Source organism: Biomphalaria glabrata, chromosome 4 (genome assembly GCF_947242115.1).
Source record: "Biomphalaria glabrata chromosome 4, xgBioGlab47.1, whole genome shotgun sequence".
NCBI lineage: Eukaryota > Metazoa > Mollusca > Gastropoda > Planorbidae > Biomphalaria > Biomphalaria glabrata.
Genome location: NC_074714.1, coordinates 22,720,961 through 22,741,080, shown reverse-complemented (window position 1 = coordinate 22,741,080; position 20,120 = coordinate 22,720,961). Strand labels below are relative to the sequence as shown.

The 20,120-nt window shown below is 34.0% G+C and overlaps 1 protein-coding gene across 5 annotated transcripts in view; it reads left to right on the top strand.

The window, feature by feature from the left end:
- LOC106053561 (phospholipid-transporting ATPase ABCA3-like) overlaps positions 1-18,017 on the top strand; it is a 43,386-nt gene extending 25,369 nt beyond the window's left edge. For 4 of the 5 annotated variants that reach the window (XM_056026522.1, XM_056026521.1, XM_056026524.1 and 1 more), the window contains 9 exons: positions 394-682; positions 6,209-6,424; positions 8,493-8,655; positions 11,397-11,536; positions 12,244-12,458; positions 13,128-13,315; positions 14,616-14,786; positions 15,435-15,639; positions 16,674-18,017. In XM_056026522.1, coding sequence (XP_055882497.1) covers positions 394-682; positions 6,209-6,424; positions 8,493-8,655; positions 11,397-11,536; positions 12,244-12,458; positions 13,128-13,315; positions 14,616-14,786; positions 15,435-15,639; positions 16,674-16,910 — 1,824 coding nt within the window. In that variant the 3' untranslated portion in view covers positions 16,911-18,017. The remainder of the gene's footprint in view (positions 1-393; positions 683-6,208; positions 6,425-8,492; positions 8,656-11,396; positions 11,537-12,243; positions 12,459-13,127; positions 13,316-14,615; positions 14,787-15,434; positions 15,640-16,673) is intronic. The other variant, XM_056026523.1, reaches the window with a different exon arrangement.
- The last annotated feature ends 2,103 nt before the right edge of the window (positions 18,018-20,120 follow it).

Genomic DNA, 20,120 nt, shown 5'->3' with positions numbered 1-20,120 from the left:
CTTATCTTGGTGTTAGAAGTAGGACATTCTATTCAATGCAAGTCAGGTAAATTTCATGGTATATAGTTATTAATGACTAGCACTTTACATATAAAAATGATTTTATCACATTCATAACGAAAACAAAATCTATACTTTAAAATTTGGACAATATTGGAAAGAAGATTCATACAAATTCGTTTTATTAATAAATTTTCATACATTGAAAATGCCCATTTTATTTAAGAGAATACCTAGAAATTCTATAGAAAGCCAGAATTTTGACTTTATTAGCTGAATGGGACTTTTATTTTCAAATAAATATTTAGCTGAATTTTTTTTTGTGCTAATATGTTTTATAAGTTTTGTCTGTACAAAGAAACATAAGTTTTCATTGGTTGTGTATTTCCAAAGATTGGGTCTAAACACATGCAAGTGATGTGTGGAATCAGACCTTTTTCTTTCTGGCTGCCAACTTTTACTTGGGATTATATCAATTACATGATACCAAGTCTGTTTCTACTGGTTGTTTTCGCTTCCTTCTCCAAGACTGCCTACACTGGCGATGGACGATGGGGTCTGGTCATTCTGAACCTGGCTGCCTATGGTTGGTCGGTGCTACCATTTATGTATGCTCTACACTTTGCCTTTCAAACCCCTCCTAGTGGTGTAGTGTTTGGTATCGTGATCAACATTTTCTCAGGTATTCCATACCTAATTGATTGATGAATGCTTCGTAATTAATTTTTAATTGTCTGATGCAATACTGGCCCTTAAATAACAGAATGTAAATCTTGATGATATTTGATTTTGAAAATTCCTATTTTAAAAAAGAAAACAAAGTTTATTTCAATGGGAAGAACTGCCCCCTTAAAACTATATCTATCAATAATGTACAAGTTATTACCCTTATTTGATAAAAATAAATAATTACAAATAATTGAATAATTAATTCACTAAGTGGATATTTTTTAAATTGATTCATGATTGTCTATGCCAATGAACAGCCATGACGAAAAAGCCTTTAAGTCTGACTTTAATTAAAGCAGAGATCTAAGCTTATGTCATAAATTATGATTATTTTTATTACAATGGTCCCAAAAGATCTGAGAATGGGTGTGGGAGATGTGACAGGTGGGGAAATGTGATGTGTGTTTGGCGCGTTTAATGTCTAGGGGATGATTATTTTTAAAGCTATCACACACCAACCTATCAGCATATGAATCGGGAGCAGACACGCAACGAGACAAAGCAATGAAAGATAGATACAAAAGTTAAAAATAGAGAATATTTATTTACATAAATATACATATAAGAATAACAGGGGGAGGGTTTGCATCTATCTCTAAATAATATTAGATTTAATCATCACTCTTGCATTTAATAAGAGAGTATGTCACTTTGTCCTCTGACTTAGCTGGTTGTCCTGTTGATGTCGCAGCTGGCTGTGTCCTGGCTTGAGGTTCTGCAGCTGGAGGTGGCGCTCTAGCGGATAGAGGGACGCCAGTGATATAGTTCTTGTGGAGTCTCAATCCCCAAAATCTAATATCTGTAGTGGGCACAGTAGGGCAGGTGGCCGGCTACCGTGGGCACAAGTGTACTGCGGGCAGAGCATATCTGCCTGGGCAGCGTAGTGAACAGGATATGTCCAGTGGGTTGGCGTAGCTATGACGACTCGCACAGATCTGAACCTATAGGGACGTCGCACCTAATAGCTCGGCAGGTGGGCTGTCGAATAGGCGGGCAATGCTGATAGCGCCAAGTGATAGAGTTGAGTGGATCTCAGTAGGCAAAGGCAGTGCTGAATAGCACTAAGCACAAAGATAGTAGGTGATTCTTGATATCAAACAAATAGGCAGGTAAATAGATCGTTGATCCAATAAATAGGTGATTAATCCAATAGATAAAAAGGCAGGTAAATAGGCCGTAGGTGATTCTCAATAGCGAATAAATAGGCAGACACCTGAGGGAGGCTGCCGATAAATAAAGACAAGTTAGGACATGTCTCTCATGCATCTTATCGATGCCCTCGTCTGAGGTGCATTCGTCAGATTGGTAAAATTGCTTTAGAGCATAATAGGGAGATGACGACAAATGGGATTTGGAAAATAGATGGCTGATAGTAGCAATATAAAAAGGTACATAAAAGGGGAAATAATAATCTCAAATAAACAACACAGGTGGATAGAGAAAGAGGGGGGGGGGATGGGCGGTGGTCAGCGACCCAGATGATTGTTTACATATGACCGTGGGTCGAGAACAATGGAGCGTGCTTGAATGGAGAGTGCGACCGTTCAAGCGGCGCAACTCTCGTTAGAGTGAAATGACTACAGGGGAGATAATTCAATACAGGGGAGATAACTCATAACTCTTTTCTAGACGCAGTGTTAGTGCGCTAGTAAAATTATCAGGGTGGTCAACCGAGATAAAGGAAATAGACTAAGATGTACAAATATATACATGGTTGCATCAACGATCAATTGAGCAACGTAGCATTAATAGATTAATGCAATACATAAATAAATACATATAACATGTTTATGTTCTCTACTTATGCCAGTGAGAAATACACAATGCACTAATTAAATATAAATGAACTAGGCAAAATACACATGATAAAATCCAATGGAAATATACACAGAGTAATTAAGATGGAACTTGTGATTAAGTTCGGCTTACCACCAGGTATTCCTCTAGGAGGGAGAATAAATGATATAGTCCAGACTTGATAGCTCAGCTCGAATGAGAAAGAGAGGGTCTGACTTGATTTAATTTACCTTATATACAAAGGCCTGGAAAATGTGAGCGGAAACAGGAAATGTCCTAGGCTTAGAATTATCTCACACGTGGGTGAAGTCCGACAAGAGATGGGATTCGCGCATTGGGAGGTCAATGGGCGTGTTTGTCCTCGTGGTCTCCTAGATCAAAGAGAGACATAGGAGAAAAGGGGGGGGGGAGGAGTGACTTGCATTCCACACAAGGTGGTGTCCACTGCGGCTGTCAGACATCCTGCCGATAAGATCAAAGTCTGTGCGTATCTTTGCCCCGGTCAAGGGAAGATAAATCGAAAGACGTGGCCTAGCTATCTCCAATGTGGCCAACTAAGTCTAGCCTGGAGCGGAAAAGGTGTGGCGGGTGAATAATTTAGGGGTAGGATGGGGAAATAATTAAAATAAAATAAATAAATAATGGAAAATAATAATTAATGCTGTGATAAATTTGAGTGACTCTGACAGCGAGTTTTTGACTTGTCACAGGAGAAATAAAGTGTACACATTTTTTATCAGACAGACAGGCATTCTTCTTGAAACTGTCAGGTAGAGTTGAGCCTTCAGCTCTTGTTGTTCATTGCCAATGTGATCCTATTTTAAATTTTCTAATTTGTGCTGCAGTCTTTTATTTGGTGATACCTAGGATCCTTATTGTATCTTCCTCTCTAGTTCTGCCATTATTGTCCAAGATTAGAAAGCCCACAAGAATGTTGCCATGACCAAAAAGCCTTTCAGTCTGACTTTAATTAATGCAGAGATCTAAGCTTTTGTCATAAATTATGATTATTTTTATTACAATAGTCCCTTAACTATCCTGGGTCTGATTTTTACAAAAAGGCTATACTATGGGTTTTAAAAAAAATATTCCACCTTTTGTAACATCATGGGTTTATCTTATCTTATATAATACAGACGTTACTTCAAAAAAGAAGATGATTACGTCCTACGCGTCATGCATTTAGTCATGCATATTAACCAATGAGTTAAATTCTGCCAAGTCACTGGTTTTCCTGGCTAGCTCAGGCAACCCATTCCATGCTCTAATAGCACTAGGGAAGAAGGAGTATTTGTACAAATTTGTCCTAGCATATGGGATGAGGAATGTGCCTTTATCTTTGTGTCTTTCAGAGTATTTTATTAAATTTTGTTTTTGTATTTGAAGATTATGGTTCAGTGTTTTATGTATGATTGCTACTTTACTTTTGAGCCTTCTGTCCTGAAGGCTTTCTAAATTTAGTGATTTTACTAAAGGTGTTACTCTAGTCAAATGTGAATATTCGTTTGTTATGAATCTCACTGCTCTATTTTGTGTCTGTTCCAGTTTCTTAATGTTTTCTTGAGTTGAGGGGTCCCAAACGGAGGATGCATATTCTATTATTGGCCTAACCAAGGTTAAGTAACATTTTAGTTTTATGTTCTTATTTGATTTATAGAAATTTCTTTTAATAAATCCTAATGCTTTGTTTGATTTTTTTGTAGTTTCATCAATATGTAGATTCCATGATAGTTTTTCATTTATTATAACACCTAGGTATTTTGCGTTTTTAGTCTGTGATACTGGTTTGCCATGAATAAGATAAGTGGAATTAATTTGTTTTAGTTTTTTTGTTACTCTTAACAACTGACATTTTTCTGGGTGGAAAGACATGCTCCAATTTGATTCCCATTTCTGTAATTCATCTAATTCTCTTTGTAAAATATCTGTGTCTTGTGTTGTTTTTATTGTTCTATATATTATGCAATCGTCTGCAAATAATCTGACTTTTGTTCCTGAACTAATGCAATTTGGTAAATCATTTATGTAAATTAAAAATAGTAGTGGACCCAAGACTGTACCTTGAGGTACACCTGAGTTTACTGTTATCGGTGTTGATTTAGAGCCATTTATTATTACAGTTTGTTCTCTCCCTATCAGAAAGTCTTTAATCCACTGATGCAGTGGACCATTAATGCCGAAATATTTTAATTTTTTAAGCAAACTATGGTGGTGAACTTTGTCAAAAGCCTTAGAAAAATCTAGTAAGATAGCATCTATTTGTTCACTATTATCTAAACCTTTTGAAAAATCATCAATTAGTCCTATTAGTTGTGTTTCACATGATCTATATTTCCTAAAGCCATGTTGGTATGGTGTGAGGACATTATGTTTGTCTAAGTGGTTTATGATGTTGCTACATATTATGTGTTCTAGGATTTTACATGTGATGCTGGTAAGTGATACTGGTCTGTAGTTCCCTGGGTCAGATTTTTCTCCTTTTTTAAATAGGGGGGTGACATTAGCTTCTTTCCAGTCCTTTGGTACTCTGCCCTGGTTAAGTGAAGCCTGAAAGAGTATTTTGAACACTGGGGCTAGCTCATTACTTAGTTCTTTGAGTAATCTAGCTGGAATACCATCAGGTCCAGAAGCTTTATTTGGTTTGGTGTTGGCTAATAGTTTCTGAATTCCATTTTCTTGTACTACTATATCTTCTATGTTGTCTACTTGGTTCAAATTCAGTAATATGTCTTTGTCTCCTGGGGCTGAGAATGCTGATGCAAAGTATTTGTTTAGAATGTTTGCTTTAGTTTCATTATCATTATGTATTATGTTATGTTCATCTTTTAATGGCGCTACGCCTGTTGTTTCCATTTTCTTAGACTTAATGTATGACCATAGGTTTTTGTTGTTATCTTTAGATATTACATTGTTTATGTATTCACTCTGCAGCTGTCTGCTTACTTTTTGGGTTAAGTGTTTAATTTTTATATACTTTTTGTAAACTCTTTCTGCATTAGTTTCTTTAAATTTTCTATAGAGGTTTTCCTTCTGTTTACAAAGCTTCTTTAGTCTATTATTAAACCAGCATTTATTTATTTTGTTTGATGTGTATTTAGTTGGTATATGATTTTCTATTATGCTTTTAAGATGGTTTTTAATGAAATTCCAGAGGTCATCGACTGGTTGGTTAATGTCTTTTTCTAATAAGAATGTTTGTTGAAAGTTTAGTGCAGCTTGGTGTAGTTGTGTTAGGTTACATTTATTCCAGAGTAAGATTTTTCTTTTGAGTTTTGTATTGGCTACTGCTTTTATCTGACTGTGTATTTTTATGATCTCATGGTCTGATAGACCAGGGATAATTTCATAATCAACTACACCTGGTTTTCCTGACGCCAGGTGATGTATATGTTCAGTATATGGGTAAAGCATACCGTATAAAGAAAATTATGTCCCATGTTCTTTCTATGGCAGAATATAGTAACAGAATACATATAGATTATTGAGGGAATCATCAGGGAATGGAAAATTGTTATTTGGGTTTTAAAGTGTTAATGAATGTCCTGCAATACTGTTTATGTCCATAAGTAGTGTATGTATATGAAATTAAATACAGCGTCTCCACTTTGCTGAAATTTGCAAAGGGAGTATTATATTGTAAGATCCTTTATTCTAATAAAAATGTTTTGGATGACTTGTCTAGGGTTGATTACAACAACCACAGTGTTCATCCTTCAGCTTCCTAATCTGAAAACTGAACATATTGCTGCAAACCTTGACAACTTATTTAAGGTCATATTTCCTAACTATAACATGGCCACAGCATTCATCAGTATCTATACAAATTATCTCAATCACAAGTCTTGTCTCCCCATTTTAAATGATCCTAGTGGAAAATGTAATTCTCCTTGCTGTCCAGGTAAGTTGAATGATGAATATTTCATTATAATTTAATGCTAAATTTACATTGAGTCCAGGCAGCTAAATTGCTATCATACATAAACTATTCTATACCTGGTATGAAATGGTCATGACTAGTAAGATTAAATTTAAACCTATATCATCACAAGATTATTATCGCCAGAAGTGGAAATATAAAATGCTTCTAATGACATGAATCTCAAATAGTCTCCGACAACCAGTCCAACTACTGAACTTCACGGCTCAGATATTGAGCCTGTGGAACAGTTACCATAAAGGGATCAACTGGTGCCTTAACCAGTAATTTTCAGGCTGGAGAGGCTTGTTAACCTTGGTTGTCTACCCACTAAACTCTGAATCCAAATATCCACTGCCTTGCAGATATACCTGAAAAGTTAAAGGCTTCAGGAGACAACCCTTTCGAAAAATCAAAGCAGCTGACCCTTCTACAGCTTGTGGCACACAGTGCTACAAACTGGCACTTTTGACACATCAGCTGCTTGGAGAGGAAGAAACTGCTATGTGGGTGACATTGTTCTGACCATAAGTAATGTCCAGGTTTTCATCTTTTATTCTACGAGATAAACCATAGTTGTTCTATGACTGAATGAAACCAACCGAAACAATTATCACAGGAAAAGTGGTGGATGAGTGGTTAAAAACTTGGCTTCTAAACCAATATATCCCAGGATCAAATCTTGACTGGGATTTTGAGGACGCCCCTTAGTCCACACAACTCTAATAGATGCCTGTTTTTAGGGCAAAGTACTGGCGGTTCAGTGATGTGCTGGATACATCATGTGTCTTTAACCATCATCCATAAAAACAAATGACCTTTACATTATCTGCCCTATAGATCACAAGATCTGTAATTTTCTTTTCTCTGATATTATCAAGATCTTCTTTGAAATATCTTTCTCTTTTTTTTTATTATTTTTTGTTCCAAATGAGTTAAGTCAGTGATGCTCAGCCTAATTCGACTTGCGGCCATTTTAATTTCGGACACTTGTGTCTCAGGCCACATGACAGAAAAGGTACAAATACGAAATGAAATTGGCCTGAAACTATTTGATTAGAAACTTACATTAATTAATGGAACATTGGAAGTTAATTTATCTTTTTTTTGACGCATCGGAAAGTGGCTTCATTTCTCTACTTAAAATGTGAGCAACATTGAAGCTAGATTTACGACCGACTTATTTTCTTGTCACTTTTTGGTAAATATTCTCATAAATCCTAAAATCTATAAGTGTTCTTAAGAATCTTTTATTCGCGACTGAAACCAAAAATGCAGCCGTATTTGTTTTATGATGCCGTTATTATTTTTTAAAACAGCCACACTTTCTTTACAAATCAAATATAATGGTTGGTTTATTATCATGTTCCACAAAAAATTTAAAGATCCGTTCACATTTCCTGGTAGATTCTACATTCAGAGTCCCATTTTAAAACGCATTAGTGAGGGCACTAATGTAGGAAAAGATGCATATATGAAGGGGGGATTTTCTGCACTTTGTGCCGACGTTTCGGCTGGCCGGATAGAAACCACATCGCGGGCCGGATCTGGCCATATTTTGGGCATCACTGAGTTAAGTAAATGCACTAAGTTACTTGCACAAATATTTGCTACATTATTATTCTTATCCTATCTTACCTTATACATTACAGACATTTCTTGAAAAGAGAAGATAATTATGTCCTACAAGTTTCCATGTCTTAATTTGGTTGTGCATTTATATGAGAGATTTAAAACTCTGCTAAGTCATTAGTTTTCCTGGCTAATGCTCTAATGGCACTAGGGAGAAAGAGCACTTGTATGAATTAAATTCAGTGTTCCCTGTTGTTTCTTCCTATTATATGATTACAGCCTAAATAACTAGATACTTACAACAAATTGATGTAACATCTCTTACAAATTTGTCAAACCTCTTATATTTTGTAAACCTTACACATACAAAGAAAACTTTTTACTATTATGTCAAAACAATACCAAGCCATTTTTTTTTTATGCTGCAAAACTGAATAATAATAGAAAGTGAAATAATTACAATATTTCTATCACTCAGCCATTTGCAAAAAGAAATTTCAATATTGTATTGAATTTCAAGAGAATTATCTGGCATGGGATAAACCTGGTATTGGATCATATCTTGTCTTCATGACTGCTCAAGGATTCCTCTTCTTTGTTCTTGTGTTTCTTATAGAGTATCACATCATCCAACAAATATGGTAATTGTATATTTTTAACTTTTATGCAGTACCTAGAGACAGAGTCTCACTCTGTTAAACTATTTGGTGGGGCAGGATGGATGATATTTCCCAGGACTCCTCTTGATGATCTCTTGGGAAACATTTTTGAGAAGACTAAATATACAAAAAGGAAACTTCTGTCAAACTTGTGTCTAGACCTGTTTAATCTAGCAACCACTGGAATAATTTTTTTCAATATTATTGCATATTGTGCATACCAAAATAGCATATCACATTTTTGTATTGTAGAAATTAAGAGCTTTAGCTAAATTCTCTCCACCTGGGCTTCTTAGTTGATAAGCCAGAAATAAAATTCTAGTGATTAGTTTTTTTTGGGTACCTTTGTAGCTATACTCAAACATGTGAAAGCCTTTGGGAGTCTACCCTGAGAACAAATCATGAGCCAGGCTACATCCTGGTAGTATTTGCAACAACACTGGTCCAAAATTATTTTGATGTATGCCATTTCTGTGGTGACATCATTCTGATCATGACGAATGTACAGATTTTCATATCATTTCTATGAGATGATCCATAGCTGCTTCACAACTAAGGGAGTCATAGATTAGATTTAAAGTCAACATGACATTGTTATATATATATTTCAAATCCCTCTCTCACCCATCACTCATTTGTTCTCCCACTTGCCATAGCCCTGTTATCACTTACCTTTGGTCTGTAACGACTAAGATATTTTCATGATCAAACCAGCTGTTGTTAAATTTACCTAAAACAATTTTTTATTTGCAGTTTGCATGTTTTGAAAGCCAAAAAGTACAAGATTATAATTTTATCTTTAAGCATTTTTCTATTTGTTCAGAATGTCAACTGAAATAAACAATATTCAGTGAGCTCAGTGGGTTGAGCATCGGACTTCAAACCTGAGTCTCAAGTTACCTAATAGCACTGTGACTTTTAAATGTTTTTTTTTTCAAAGCGTTTTTCGCTCACTTTTATTTTAATAATTCAATTTAAATAAAAGTTGAAATGGAATGGAATTTATAACCTAAATTCTAAAATTGATGTAATTATCCTGGCTTTTGCAGATAAAAAGAAGACGGCGCTTAATAAAATATTGATGGCGTTCAATATGTAGGACTTACCTTATAAGAAGGCATATATTGGGGAAAGGTGGGGAGGGAATAAGTGCTATTGGTAATCATTTTCACAATTAAAAAACTGTATGTTTGGAAGGGCTAGTGTTATAAAGCTGGATGTGTTAATTAAATGTGACAGATACCAAAATTTCAAGTGTTTTGAGGGGTGATGTAGAATTCACAGGCCAGATATGAGTGTGTTTTGTACGGTTATTTAAAACGGGCTGTTTCAATTATACCTAACATGTACTAGAATACACCAAAGAGTGTGGGGGGGGGGGTGTTAAAGTGAGGGCAGTTTTATTGAAAGTGCAAATAAATAAGTGTGGTTGGTATGGCCAAAGTATTATGTGAGCATTAGCAGATAGTAATAAAATAAGAAAAAAGGGCCTAGGACAAAAAATATCATAGAACCTATCAAATATTTCAAATAAAAATGAAAAGCAGCAGAATAGAAAATGTTACAAATTATTATTATCACGAGTTTCTTTAAAAGTATGTTAACACATTTAGAATGTTTAAAACATAGGCTATTTCCATGAGAGTCGGTCTGCAACAATATCTACTTCAAACTTTTGTGCTAATGGGATGGCTCTCGACTTTCTTATGATTGTACAATCAAATTTCTAATGAATATTGTTCTTATGATTGTACCATCAAATTTCTAATGAATATTGTACATCGCTCTGTTGACGATTTTTGTGTAACAAAAAAAGTTCAGCGGTAAGTCATCTTGCTAAGCACTAAGATGATCTCACAACAATTAGGCCCATTACAGATGTATGTGCTTTTAAGTTCCCCTTTCAGACCTTGCAATCTATAGGGAAGATGATGTAAAGATCATCTGTTTCTGTGGCCAACGGTTAACGAGGGTGTCATGTGACCAGCACAATGACCAACTGCCATTACTTTTCCCTGACTAATGTCAGGTACCCATTAGTGCTGGGTGGACTTAGAGGTGCCCAGAGATCCCGCAATTAAAAACTTTGTTCACCATAATTCAAACCTAGGACCCCCGGTACAGAAGCCAAGCGCTTTACTGCTTAGCTACTGTGCCTCTATGTGCTTCACATTTACTTCTGATTTTCTTATATAATAGTTGGCAATTTTGTCCAGTGTTCCCTATTTGTTATTAGACTTATCATGTAATGTTTAACCAGGATGAATACTGTGCTCTCCACACTTAGAGAATGCATTTTTCAGCTCTGATTGCAAGAAAACATTGAAATAATGGCCCATCCCAGCCCTCATTACTTTTTCTGACATGCCCTCTTCTTATTGAGACCTCCAGCTGGATATGGGCATTCGGAATAAAATTTTGTTCATCTGTGGGGGCTACAGAAAAAAAGGATTTTTTTGTCAAATATGTGTTTGTTTTGTTTGTAAAATGTTTTACCTTTCAGATGCTCCCTTTGTTTCTGAAGATTATTACACCCGAGCCCAAACCTGCCACTGGACAGCAGGAGAAGGCAGTCCAGAGTGCATAACACACGACCAGGCATACTATTCAGAAATTAAGTTTTTTTTTTCTTAAACTTGCAATGAGTCAGAGCAGGGCTCACATTTTTTTTACTTTATTATTTTTGTTTTATGTAAAAACTGAAGCAAATGATCATCTTACAGGAGTTATTTATGGGGGATGTTTGTATCAGATTCAATAGGACCATCTCCTGTTCATTTACCAAGGAAGAATGAAGATAGTGATGTGGCCAATGAAAGGAGGAGAATAAATTTAAATTCAGTGTCAGTTTTATCAGAAACAGGTTTGTGGTTTCCCTTTTTTTTTAATGTAGTGGATTTGATCAATTAGCCCTGGGAGGCAATAGATGCAACTAGACCTCTATAATTCACATTCTTGGACCCCAGTGATCATGGTCCCTCTCTAGGACTTGGTGGTGTCATTTGAAATACAAGCTAAGAATTACTTTTAGAATGAACTGCAGGAGTTTAAAATAAAATGCTAAGTTAATTCCAATACTTCAGGGCTCTGCGTCTACATTTTCCCAAAGTGTACTCCTTGAGCCATTGCGCTGTAATGCATTAGAGTGACCTTGCTCCTAGCCCCAGAACAGCTCTTGTGTTGAATTTGGCTATGAGTCTCTTTGCTAATCAGAAGTGTAAACAGTAAGAGCTTAACCCTACTCACTTCCCTATAAAATGACAAATGTAAACTGGACATTAACAATTTATTATTAGTTCATTCATAAATCCATTTTTATTTACTTGCATTTGAATTCTGATGTGAAGTAAAATAATGTTATTTATTTATGGTTGATAAATTATTTCCATATTATCCTAAAGAAGTTAATTTTAGCTCATTGCTGCTTTAACATATTTTATGCTGATCAGCTTTGTATACAATTGGTTACATTTTTTGTTACTTATTTGCTAGTGTGATACTATGAGGGCTGAAAGGTTGTAGTTTTGTGTGATTGCATTTTCCACTAAACTCTAAATGTTCACTTCCCAGATGCATTACTTCTAGTCAACCTAACCAAACACTATGGGAACTTGATAGCAGTAGATCACATCTGTCTGGGTGTACCTGAACAGGAATGTTTTGGTCTGTTGGGGCAGAATGGTGCTGGGAAAACTACAACTTTTAAAATGTTGACTGGTGATGTGATGGTGACTGAAGGAAATGCTTACCTGAAAGGTTTTGATATCAGGAGTGATATTAGAAACGTAAGATATACTCAGTGGATACAATTGACTTAGTAAACAAATCATTTTCAAGCTATTAAAAATAATCATATTTAATTATAAGACACTAAGAGGACTGTGATAAACTTAGCAGGCTTTAGTACTAGTACTCAGGGTCGGATTTAAAACCCTGGGGCATCCACAAGAAAGGAGCCTCCACAAAAGAGATAAAAATATATCTGATTTTCGACTGACAGAAACTGTAAAGTTTTTTTTCTAACCTTTTTGTTTCAATTTTTAAAGATGGCAAAAATTTAATGATTAAGAAGTGTATGCTTGTATGGCATGTTTGGAATAAGTAAATATATTTCTGGATTTACTTCAGTGCATTTACCAAGGGTCTTACCCCCACAAACTAAAAAAATTATACTTTTTAAAACTAAAATAGGCATATTACATATTTTTTAAATTGAAAGTGAGATTAAATTTACAAGTACTCTATTACGTTTTTCTAAAACTGAGCATGGTTTTTAGTTATAAGTATTTTCATTCCTAAGTTGTTCTTTATTTAAAAGTGTAGGGGCCTCCACAAAAATCCTGCCTCTGGGCCTCCACGTACTTCAATCTGGCCCTGCTAGTACTTGTGATGTCCTTTGGTAACTGTCTTCAGCTGGATTGGAGTTCATTACTCTCTTCCATTTTACTTGTTAGGTCCAAGCCAACATGGGTTACTGCCCTCAGTTTGATGCTTTAATTGATCAGATGACTGGAAGAGAAACATTATACATGTATGCCAGACTTCGTGGTGTGCCAGAAAAACATATCTCGAATGTAGTCAACAATTTAATTGACCTTTTAATGTTTTGGCCACATGAAAACAAACTGGTAGGAGCTTATAGGTGAGACATCAAAACCACTTTTTACCTAGATGCTTCTTTATTTTTGTTTGACAAGTGAAAAGACCTTGGTCTGTCCAAACATAGTTTTTAAACACAATGGTCTTTCTACTTGCTTATGAGATGTTACCTTTACCTATGCCTTAGTCTGTTGGACTGTTGGGGCACCAAAAGATTTGTTGACCGTCTTTCTCCATTCCTCTCTGTCTTTTGCCTTAGTTAGTCTCAAAGATTTGTAAAGCATTACAAAGCTAGATGAGGAGTTGTTTACTATAGCATCCACGCCTTAATTTTTCGTTTTATGTTGGGTTTTATAATTTATAGGCTCATTTAATTTGAAAACTTACTTACAAAAACTATTTTCACTTTAAATATATTATTTTATAATTTAGGTAATTTTAAGAAAACATTTGAACCTACTTTAAATAAGTTTTAAACAACATTTAATGATTGAACTATATTTTTTTTTAGAAAACCTTTACAAAACTTAAATGCGCATTCCCATGTTTTGTTATGTTATTATGTACTAGCAAAACACCAGTTCTGCCCGTTGAAATTTTTCCAGGCTATTGTTTTTTAATATTGTTTATTACGGTTTAAACAGCCCCTTTTTACAAAGCTTATATCAACTCACATTGTCTGTCTGTGTCTGGTAAAAAGTGTGTTCACATTATTTTTCCCACACCCATTTTGGATCATGCTGAAATTTCACTCAATTATTCATTGACATAGACAAGACATCAATCAATAAAAAAAAGTAAGCAATTAGACAAATAATTACTGGTAATTAATTATTTTGTTTAAATAGCAACAAGGGAAACTAATACTTCAGTATTCACAGATATGGCTACATTTATTGGGTTTAGTCCCCTTAAATAATTGTTAAGGCATTCTGAGATCAAGTTGATACTTTAAAAATTATTTATTGTAGCTAACAAAACATGAATCAATAAAAGAAATACCCAATTAGTGAATTAAATATTGGAATTAATTTTTTTTTTGGATATGAAATAAGGGAAATAACTTGCACATTATTAATAGATATAGTTTTAAGGACTAAATTCTTCCCCATTATATAGGCTTTGTTTTTTTTTTGCTTTTGGGCCTTATTTTAATGATTAACCCAACATACCTTTTTATGCCTTGAATTAGGGTATCTGTTACAATAAAATTTCAAACTGGTCATTCATATCCTCTATGACATTTCTTTACTTTCTCAACTCAATCTATAATATATTTCGACTGTGATACAGGAATATTTTTGACAATAAATAATTTATAATTGATTTTTATTTGTTCTCAGTGGAGGCAACAAAAGAAAGTTGAGCACAGCAATAGCTCTAATCGGAGACCCTCCATTTATTATGTTAGATGAACCTTCTGCTGGTATGGACCCTAAAGCTAGAAGACAACTTTGGAATGTTTTATCTCAAGTCAGAGCTTCAGGACGTACACTGGTCTTAACTTCTCACAGGTACTTGTTATGAATCTGTATAGACAGGCAAAATTTGCCTTAAAGTAACATTTTGCATACAAGTAAACCTAGTGAAGAGTGTTTTTTTTTTTATTTTTGGGATGCCATTGAGTTCACCCAACTCCTATGGGTACCTGACATTAGTTGTGGAAAGTAAGGCAGTTGGTCCTTGTGCAGGCCACTTGACACCTTTTTTAACCATTGACCATAGGAACTAATGACCATTACATAATCTACCTCATGGAATGCAAGTTTTGAAAGCAGAATTGGGGTAAATTTTACATTTAATTTGTCAGAAAAGATTTTTCAAGGATTAAGAAAATCTAAAAAAAAATTTGGAACTTTTAGAATAAGTTAATACATTTATGTTTTTAAAAATAATGGAATGGAAAGCCACATTTTTTTTTTACATCGCTTCAAGAAAGGAAGTACTCAGCTATACAGGCTTTAAATGGAAGATTGTAAAACTATCTCTATAACTTAGGGTAATAGTAGGGAAGAATATGTCCATTCTTAGAATATGTATATTTTTCTTCCGTATGTAATAATGTGAATTTCTCTCTATACCTTATCTTTGTATTTCCTCAGTATGGAGGAATGTGAAATTCTCTCTACATTATCATAACAAATCTCTTTTTATTTCATCAGTATGGAGGAATGTGATGCCCTCTGTACACGTATTGCTATTATGGTGAATGGTAAATTCATGTGTCTTGGAAGTCCTCAACATTTGAAAAACAAATTTGGTCAAGGTTACACATTGATTGTCCAGCTTGGGACTTTGCCAGATGGAACCATAGCACCAAATGAACCAGTTGTGGATTATATTTTAGAAAATTTCCCTGGTACAAAAGTAGGTGATTTTCCTTGGAAATAATTATTGTTAAAATGTTAGTATAGTTTGTTTAAGTATCGATACTGTAAAACTTCTTAAGTTAAAAAAAAAAAGCAAGGCTAATTCTAGAAATGCTCTCAACAATATTAGCTCTGTCAACAATAGTTTAAAAGCCTATATGTGCTCACTAATCTATAATATGTTAAACTGGAAACTAATCTAAAAAATAACCCTATCAACTGACAAAATCATATAATAATGTTTTTTAGAAAATCTCCAATTGATGTTAGTTTTCTTTTTAAATCATTGTTAGTCTCAACTGCACACCATGGCTATGAGCTTGTAATCAAGATATCAGTCAATTTTTTTGTTTATTCAATGGAAACATCATTGCTAGAATATGTTTCAGGCCAGATCAAGCTGGATAATTGTCAGATGAGGAACATCATGAAAGATTTTGAACTCATCTTTTTGTAAACAAAAAACAACATTTTTCAGACAGTTTAAAGAGTTGAGAACAATGTAATCATCTAGGGAAGTCTTTTTGGGAGAAAATTAAAAAGAAAATAAGTCGAGCTTTTGTTGGGCCAATTAGTCATTGCTTAGTAGTCAGTAGTTATTAGACAATATTTCTTGTTCAGTGTGCTTTGTTTAACATTGATAACTTTTGTCATTCAAGTTATTTTACTACTCATGACTACAAGCCATTAGTGGTTGATGTAAATATTTTACATCACTGAAGTATTTATTTCATTCGACTGAGTTTGAAGACATTAAACTTTAAGTGATTTTTTTTTCAACACCCTGTTTTTTCAGTGTGTTACTATAGAGGCACTTATAATCCCAACCTGCAGATGTTATATTACTTTGACACAAATGTATTTAATACTGAGATACTCCTTTTCTTTAGTGTGTTAGTGTATATAGTGTAGTGTACAGTAGCCTGCTTTGCGCTATTAGAAACCAAGTCTTTGTTATGTTTGAGTAAAAATGGCAACTGTTTATTTTTGTTTGAAGGTTATTTATAAGGCAATTAATACTGGGATCCACAGGTGTTTGATGACCATCAAGGCTACATTCACTTTCAAGTTCCAGATACCAGGGTCAGACTGGCTGATGTGTTTACACTGATGGAAACCACAAAACTCAATTTAAATGTTTCAGACTACTCTGTCCACCAGACCACACTGGAGCAAGTCTTTTTGACATTCACTAAAGGGCAAGTGGTACCTATAGAGGAGATGGATGCCAGTCAGCTCAAAAAAAATGTTTTTTTTATTTTTAATTAAAAATAATGTTTTCATTTACATTAAAATTAGTGATTGGGTCTGTAGAGAATAGGATGTGAATTAATGCCTTTAACTTTTATTTTACTCACATGATTACTTGTAATTTAAGGTTTCAGAGGTTATTAATAGCCTCTTTGCTATAAGTATCTAGGTAACCATAGCTGTTGACCTTACAAAATTGTCTTTCTCATGTATAATGTTGTGCATTATTTCTATCTTCAATAAAGAAATATTGGTATTTTTGTTTGTTTGAAATGCTAGATCAATACATGCTAATCTAACTTAAGATAATCATTTTATCTTCAAGATCTTACCTAATCTTTATTCTAGTATCCAAGTGAAGATGCTAACACTATTTTGTTCTTGGGTATACATTCAAAGCAAAAGGTAACTGGCACTGGTGAGCAAATATCTTGCAGAATTGTCTATCCTTCACCTTTGTGGAAGTGTGCTTTGCTGCCATCCTCAGCCCCCCCCCCCCCCCCCTCAGTCAATCAATGGCCCTCTATGTGTTAGTGTTTTCTTTGTGTTGTTTGCCTCTTTCCATTTCCTAATACTCTCATTTCTTTTAAACTATCTTAACGAATCAATTATCCTGAATAAAATGCTATCCACATCAGACCCCACCCCCCACCCTGCATAATGATTCTGAACTGTGTTCAACAGGCTAATTCTCAAATAAGACCAAGTTCAACAGAATATACTCAGAATTATAAAGTGGGTTATAAAATCCCACTCTTTCAAGGTCTTGTAAAAGATATCAATACAATGGTCTTTAGCAAGCCTAGTGAAAATCAGACTCTAGACTTTCTTTCCCAGTCCAGACAAGAATAACACAGTTCATCTGATTTTGCTTTTCTGTCTTTTTGTCATTTGACTAGACTAACAAGACATAGAAAGTATTTTTGTATCTGTCAGTGCTGACCCAAGTTTTTAGAGAACCAAATATTGTATGTGATACTACAGATTCAGAAGTCAAATCTAAACAAATCATTTGATTGCTATACAAACACAATTCTATGAAAGTGTCAGAAACATGTTTCTTTTTAGAAATGTAATACAGGTATACCAAACCTAGTCTAGGCTGACAATAAAGTAAGAGAAATACTGATGTGTTTTATTTTTTCTTGAAGGAACTATTTTTATGTACAGCATTACACATGGAAGTTTAATTGAAACTTTAAGAAGCCTGATTCATTTAAAAAGCAAGGTACGTAGACCAAGTGAAGAATTATATAATTCCCAAATGTCTTTGCATTCCTTTTTTTCTTGTAAAGGGTGAATTGTTACTGTTTCTAGTGCTCTTATCTTATATATTACAGACGTTACTTCAAAAAAGAAGATAATTATGTCCTATGCATTTCATGTGTCAATCTGATCATGCATGTTAATCATTGACTTAAACTCTGCAAAGTCATTATGGTTTAGTGTTTTATGTATTATAGCTACTTTACTATTAAATCTTCTGTCCTGAAGTGTCTCTAAGTTTAGTGACTTTTCTAATGGTGTTACTCTAATCAAATTGGAATATTCGTTTGTTATTAATCTCTCTGCTCTATTTTGTATTTGTTCTAGTTTCTTAATGTTTTCTTGAGTTGAAGAATCCAAACAGAGGATGCATATTCTAATATTATCCTAACTAAAGTTAAATGGTATTTTAGTTTTATGTTCTTGCTTGCTTTGTAAAAATTTCTTTTAACCCTTGTGTCTAGCGTGATTTTTTAAATAATTTCATCAATATGAAGATTCCATGATAATATTTCAATGCTTATTACACCTAGATATTTTGAGTTTTTAGTCTGTATGACTGGTTTACCATGAATAAAGTAAGTAGTTTTTGATTTAGTGTTTTTGTTATGCTTAATAACTGAAATTTTTCTGGGTGGAAAGGCATACTCCAATTTGATTCCCATTTCTGTAATTCTTCAAATTTGTTTTGTAAAATTTATGTATCTTGTGTTGTTTTTATTGTTCTAAATATTATGCAATTGTCTGTAAATAATCTGACTTTGTTGGTAGATCTATGATGTAAATTAGAAACTCTAGAGGGCCTAAGACTGTTCCTTGAGTTACAACAGAGTTTACTATTATTGTTGTTTATTTAAAGCTTATTATTATTTCTGTTTGTTCTCTATTATTGTAATGAACCATTAGCCTGTATTTCCTGAAGTCATGTTGGTATGGAGTGAGGACATTATGTTTATCTAAGTGATTTATGATGTTGTTACATATAATGTGTTCCAGTGTTTTACATGTCCTGCTGGTGAGTGATACTGGCTTCTTGTTCCAGAGATCATATTTTTTCTCCCTTCTTACTTTCTCTGACATGTGTTTATATAGCATATGTACTCTTACTTTCTCTGACATGTGTTTATATAGCATATGTACTCTTACTTTCTCTGACATGTGTTTATATAGCATATGTACTCTTACTTTCTCTGACATGTGTTTATATAGCATATGTACTCTTACTTTCTTAGACATGTGTTTATATAGCATATGTACTCTTACTTTCTCTGACATGTGTTTATATAGCATATGTACTCTTACTTTCTCTGACATGTGTTTATATAGCATATGTACTCTTACTTTCTTAGACATGTGTTTATATAGCATATGTACTCTTACTTTCTCTGACATGTGTTTATATAGCATATGTACTCTTACTTTCTTAGACATGTGTTTATATAGCATATGTACTCTTACTTTCTTAGACATGTGTTTATATAGCATATGTACTCTTACTTTCTCTGACATGTGTTTATATAGTACATTTACTCTTACTTTCTCTGACATGTGTTTATATAGCATATGTACTCTTACTTTCTTAGACATGTGTTTATATAGCATATGTACTCTTACTTTCTTAGACATGTGTTTATATAGCATATGTACTCTTACTTTCTCTGACATGTGTTTATATAGCATATGTACTCTTACTTTCTTAGACATGTGTTTATATAGCATATGTACTCTTACTTTCTCTGACATGTGTTTATATAGCATATGTACTCTTACTTTCTTAGACATGTGTTTATATAGCATATGTACTCTTACTTTCTTAGACATGTGTTTATATAGCATATGTACTCTTACTTTCTTAGACATGTGTTTATATAGCATATGTACTCTTACTTTCTTAGACATGTGTTTATATAGCATATGTACTCTTACTTTCTTAGACATGTGTTTATATAGCATATGTACTCT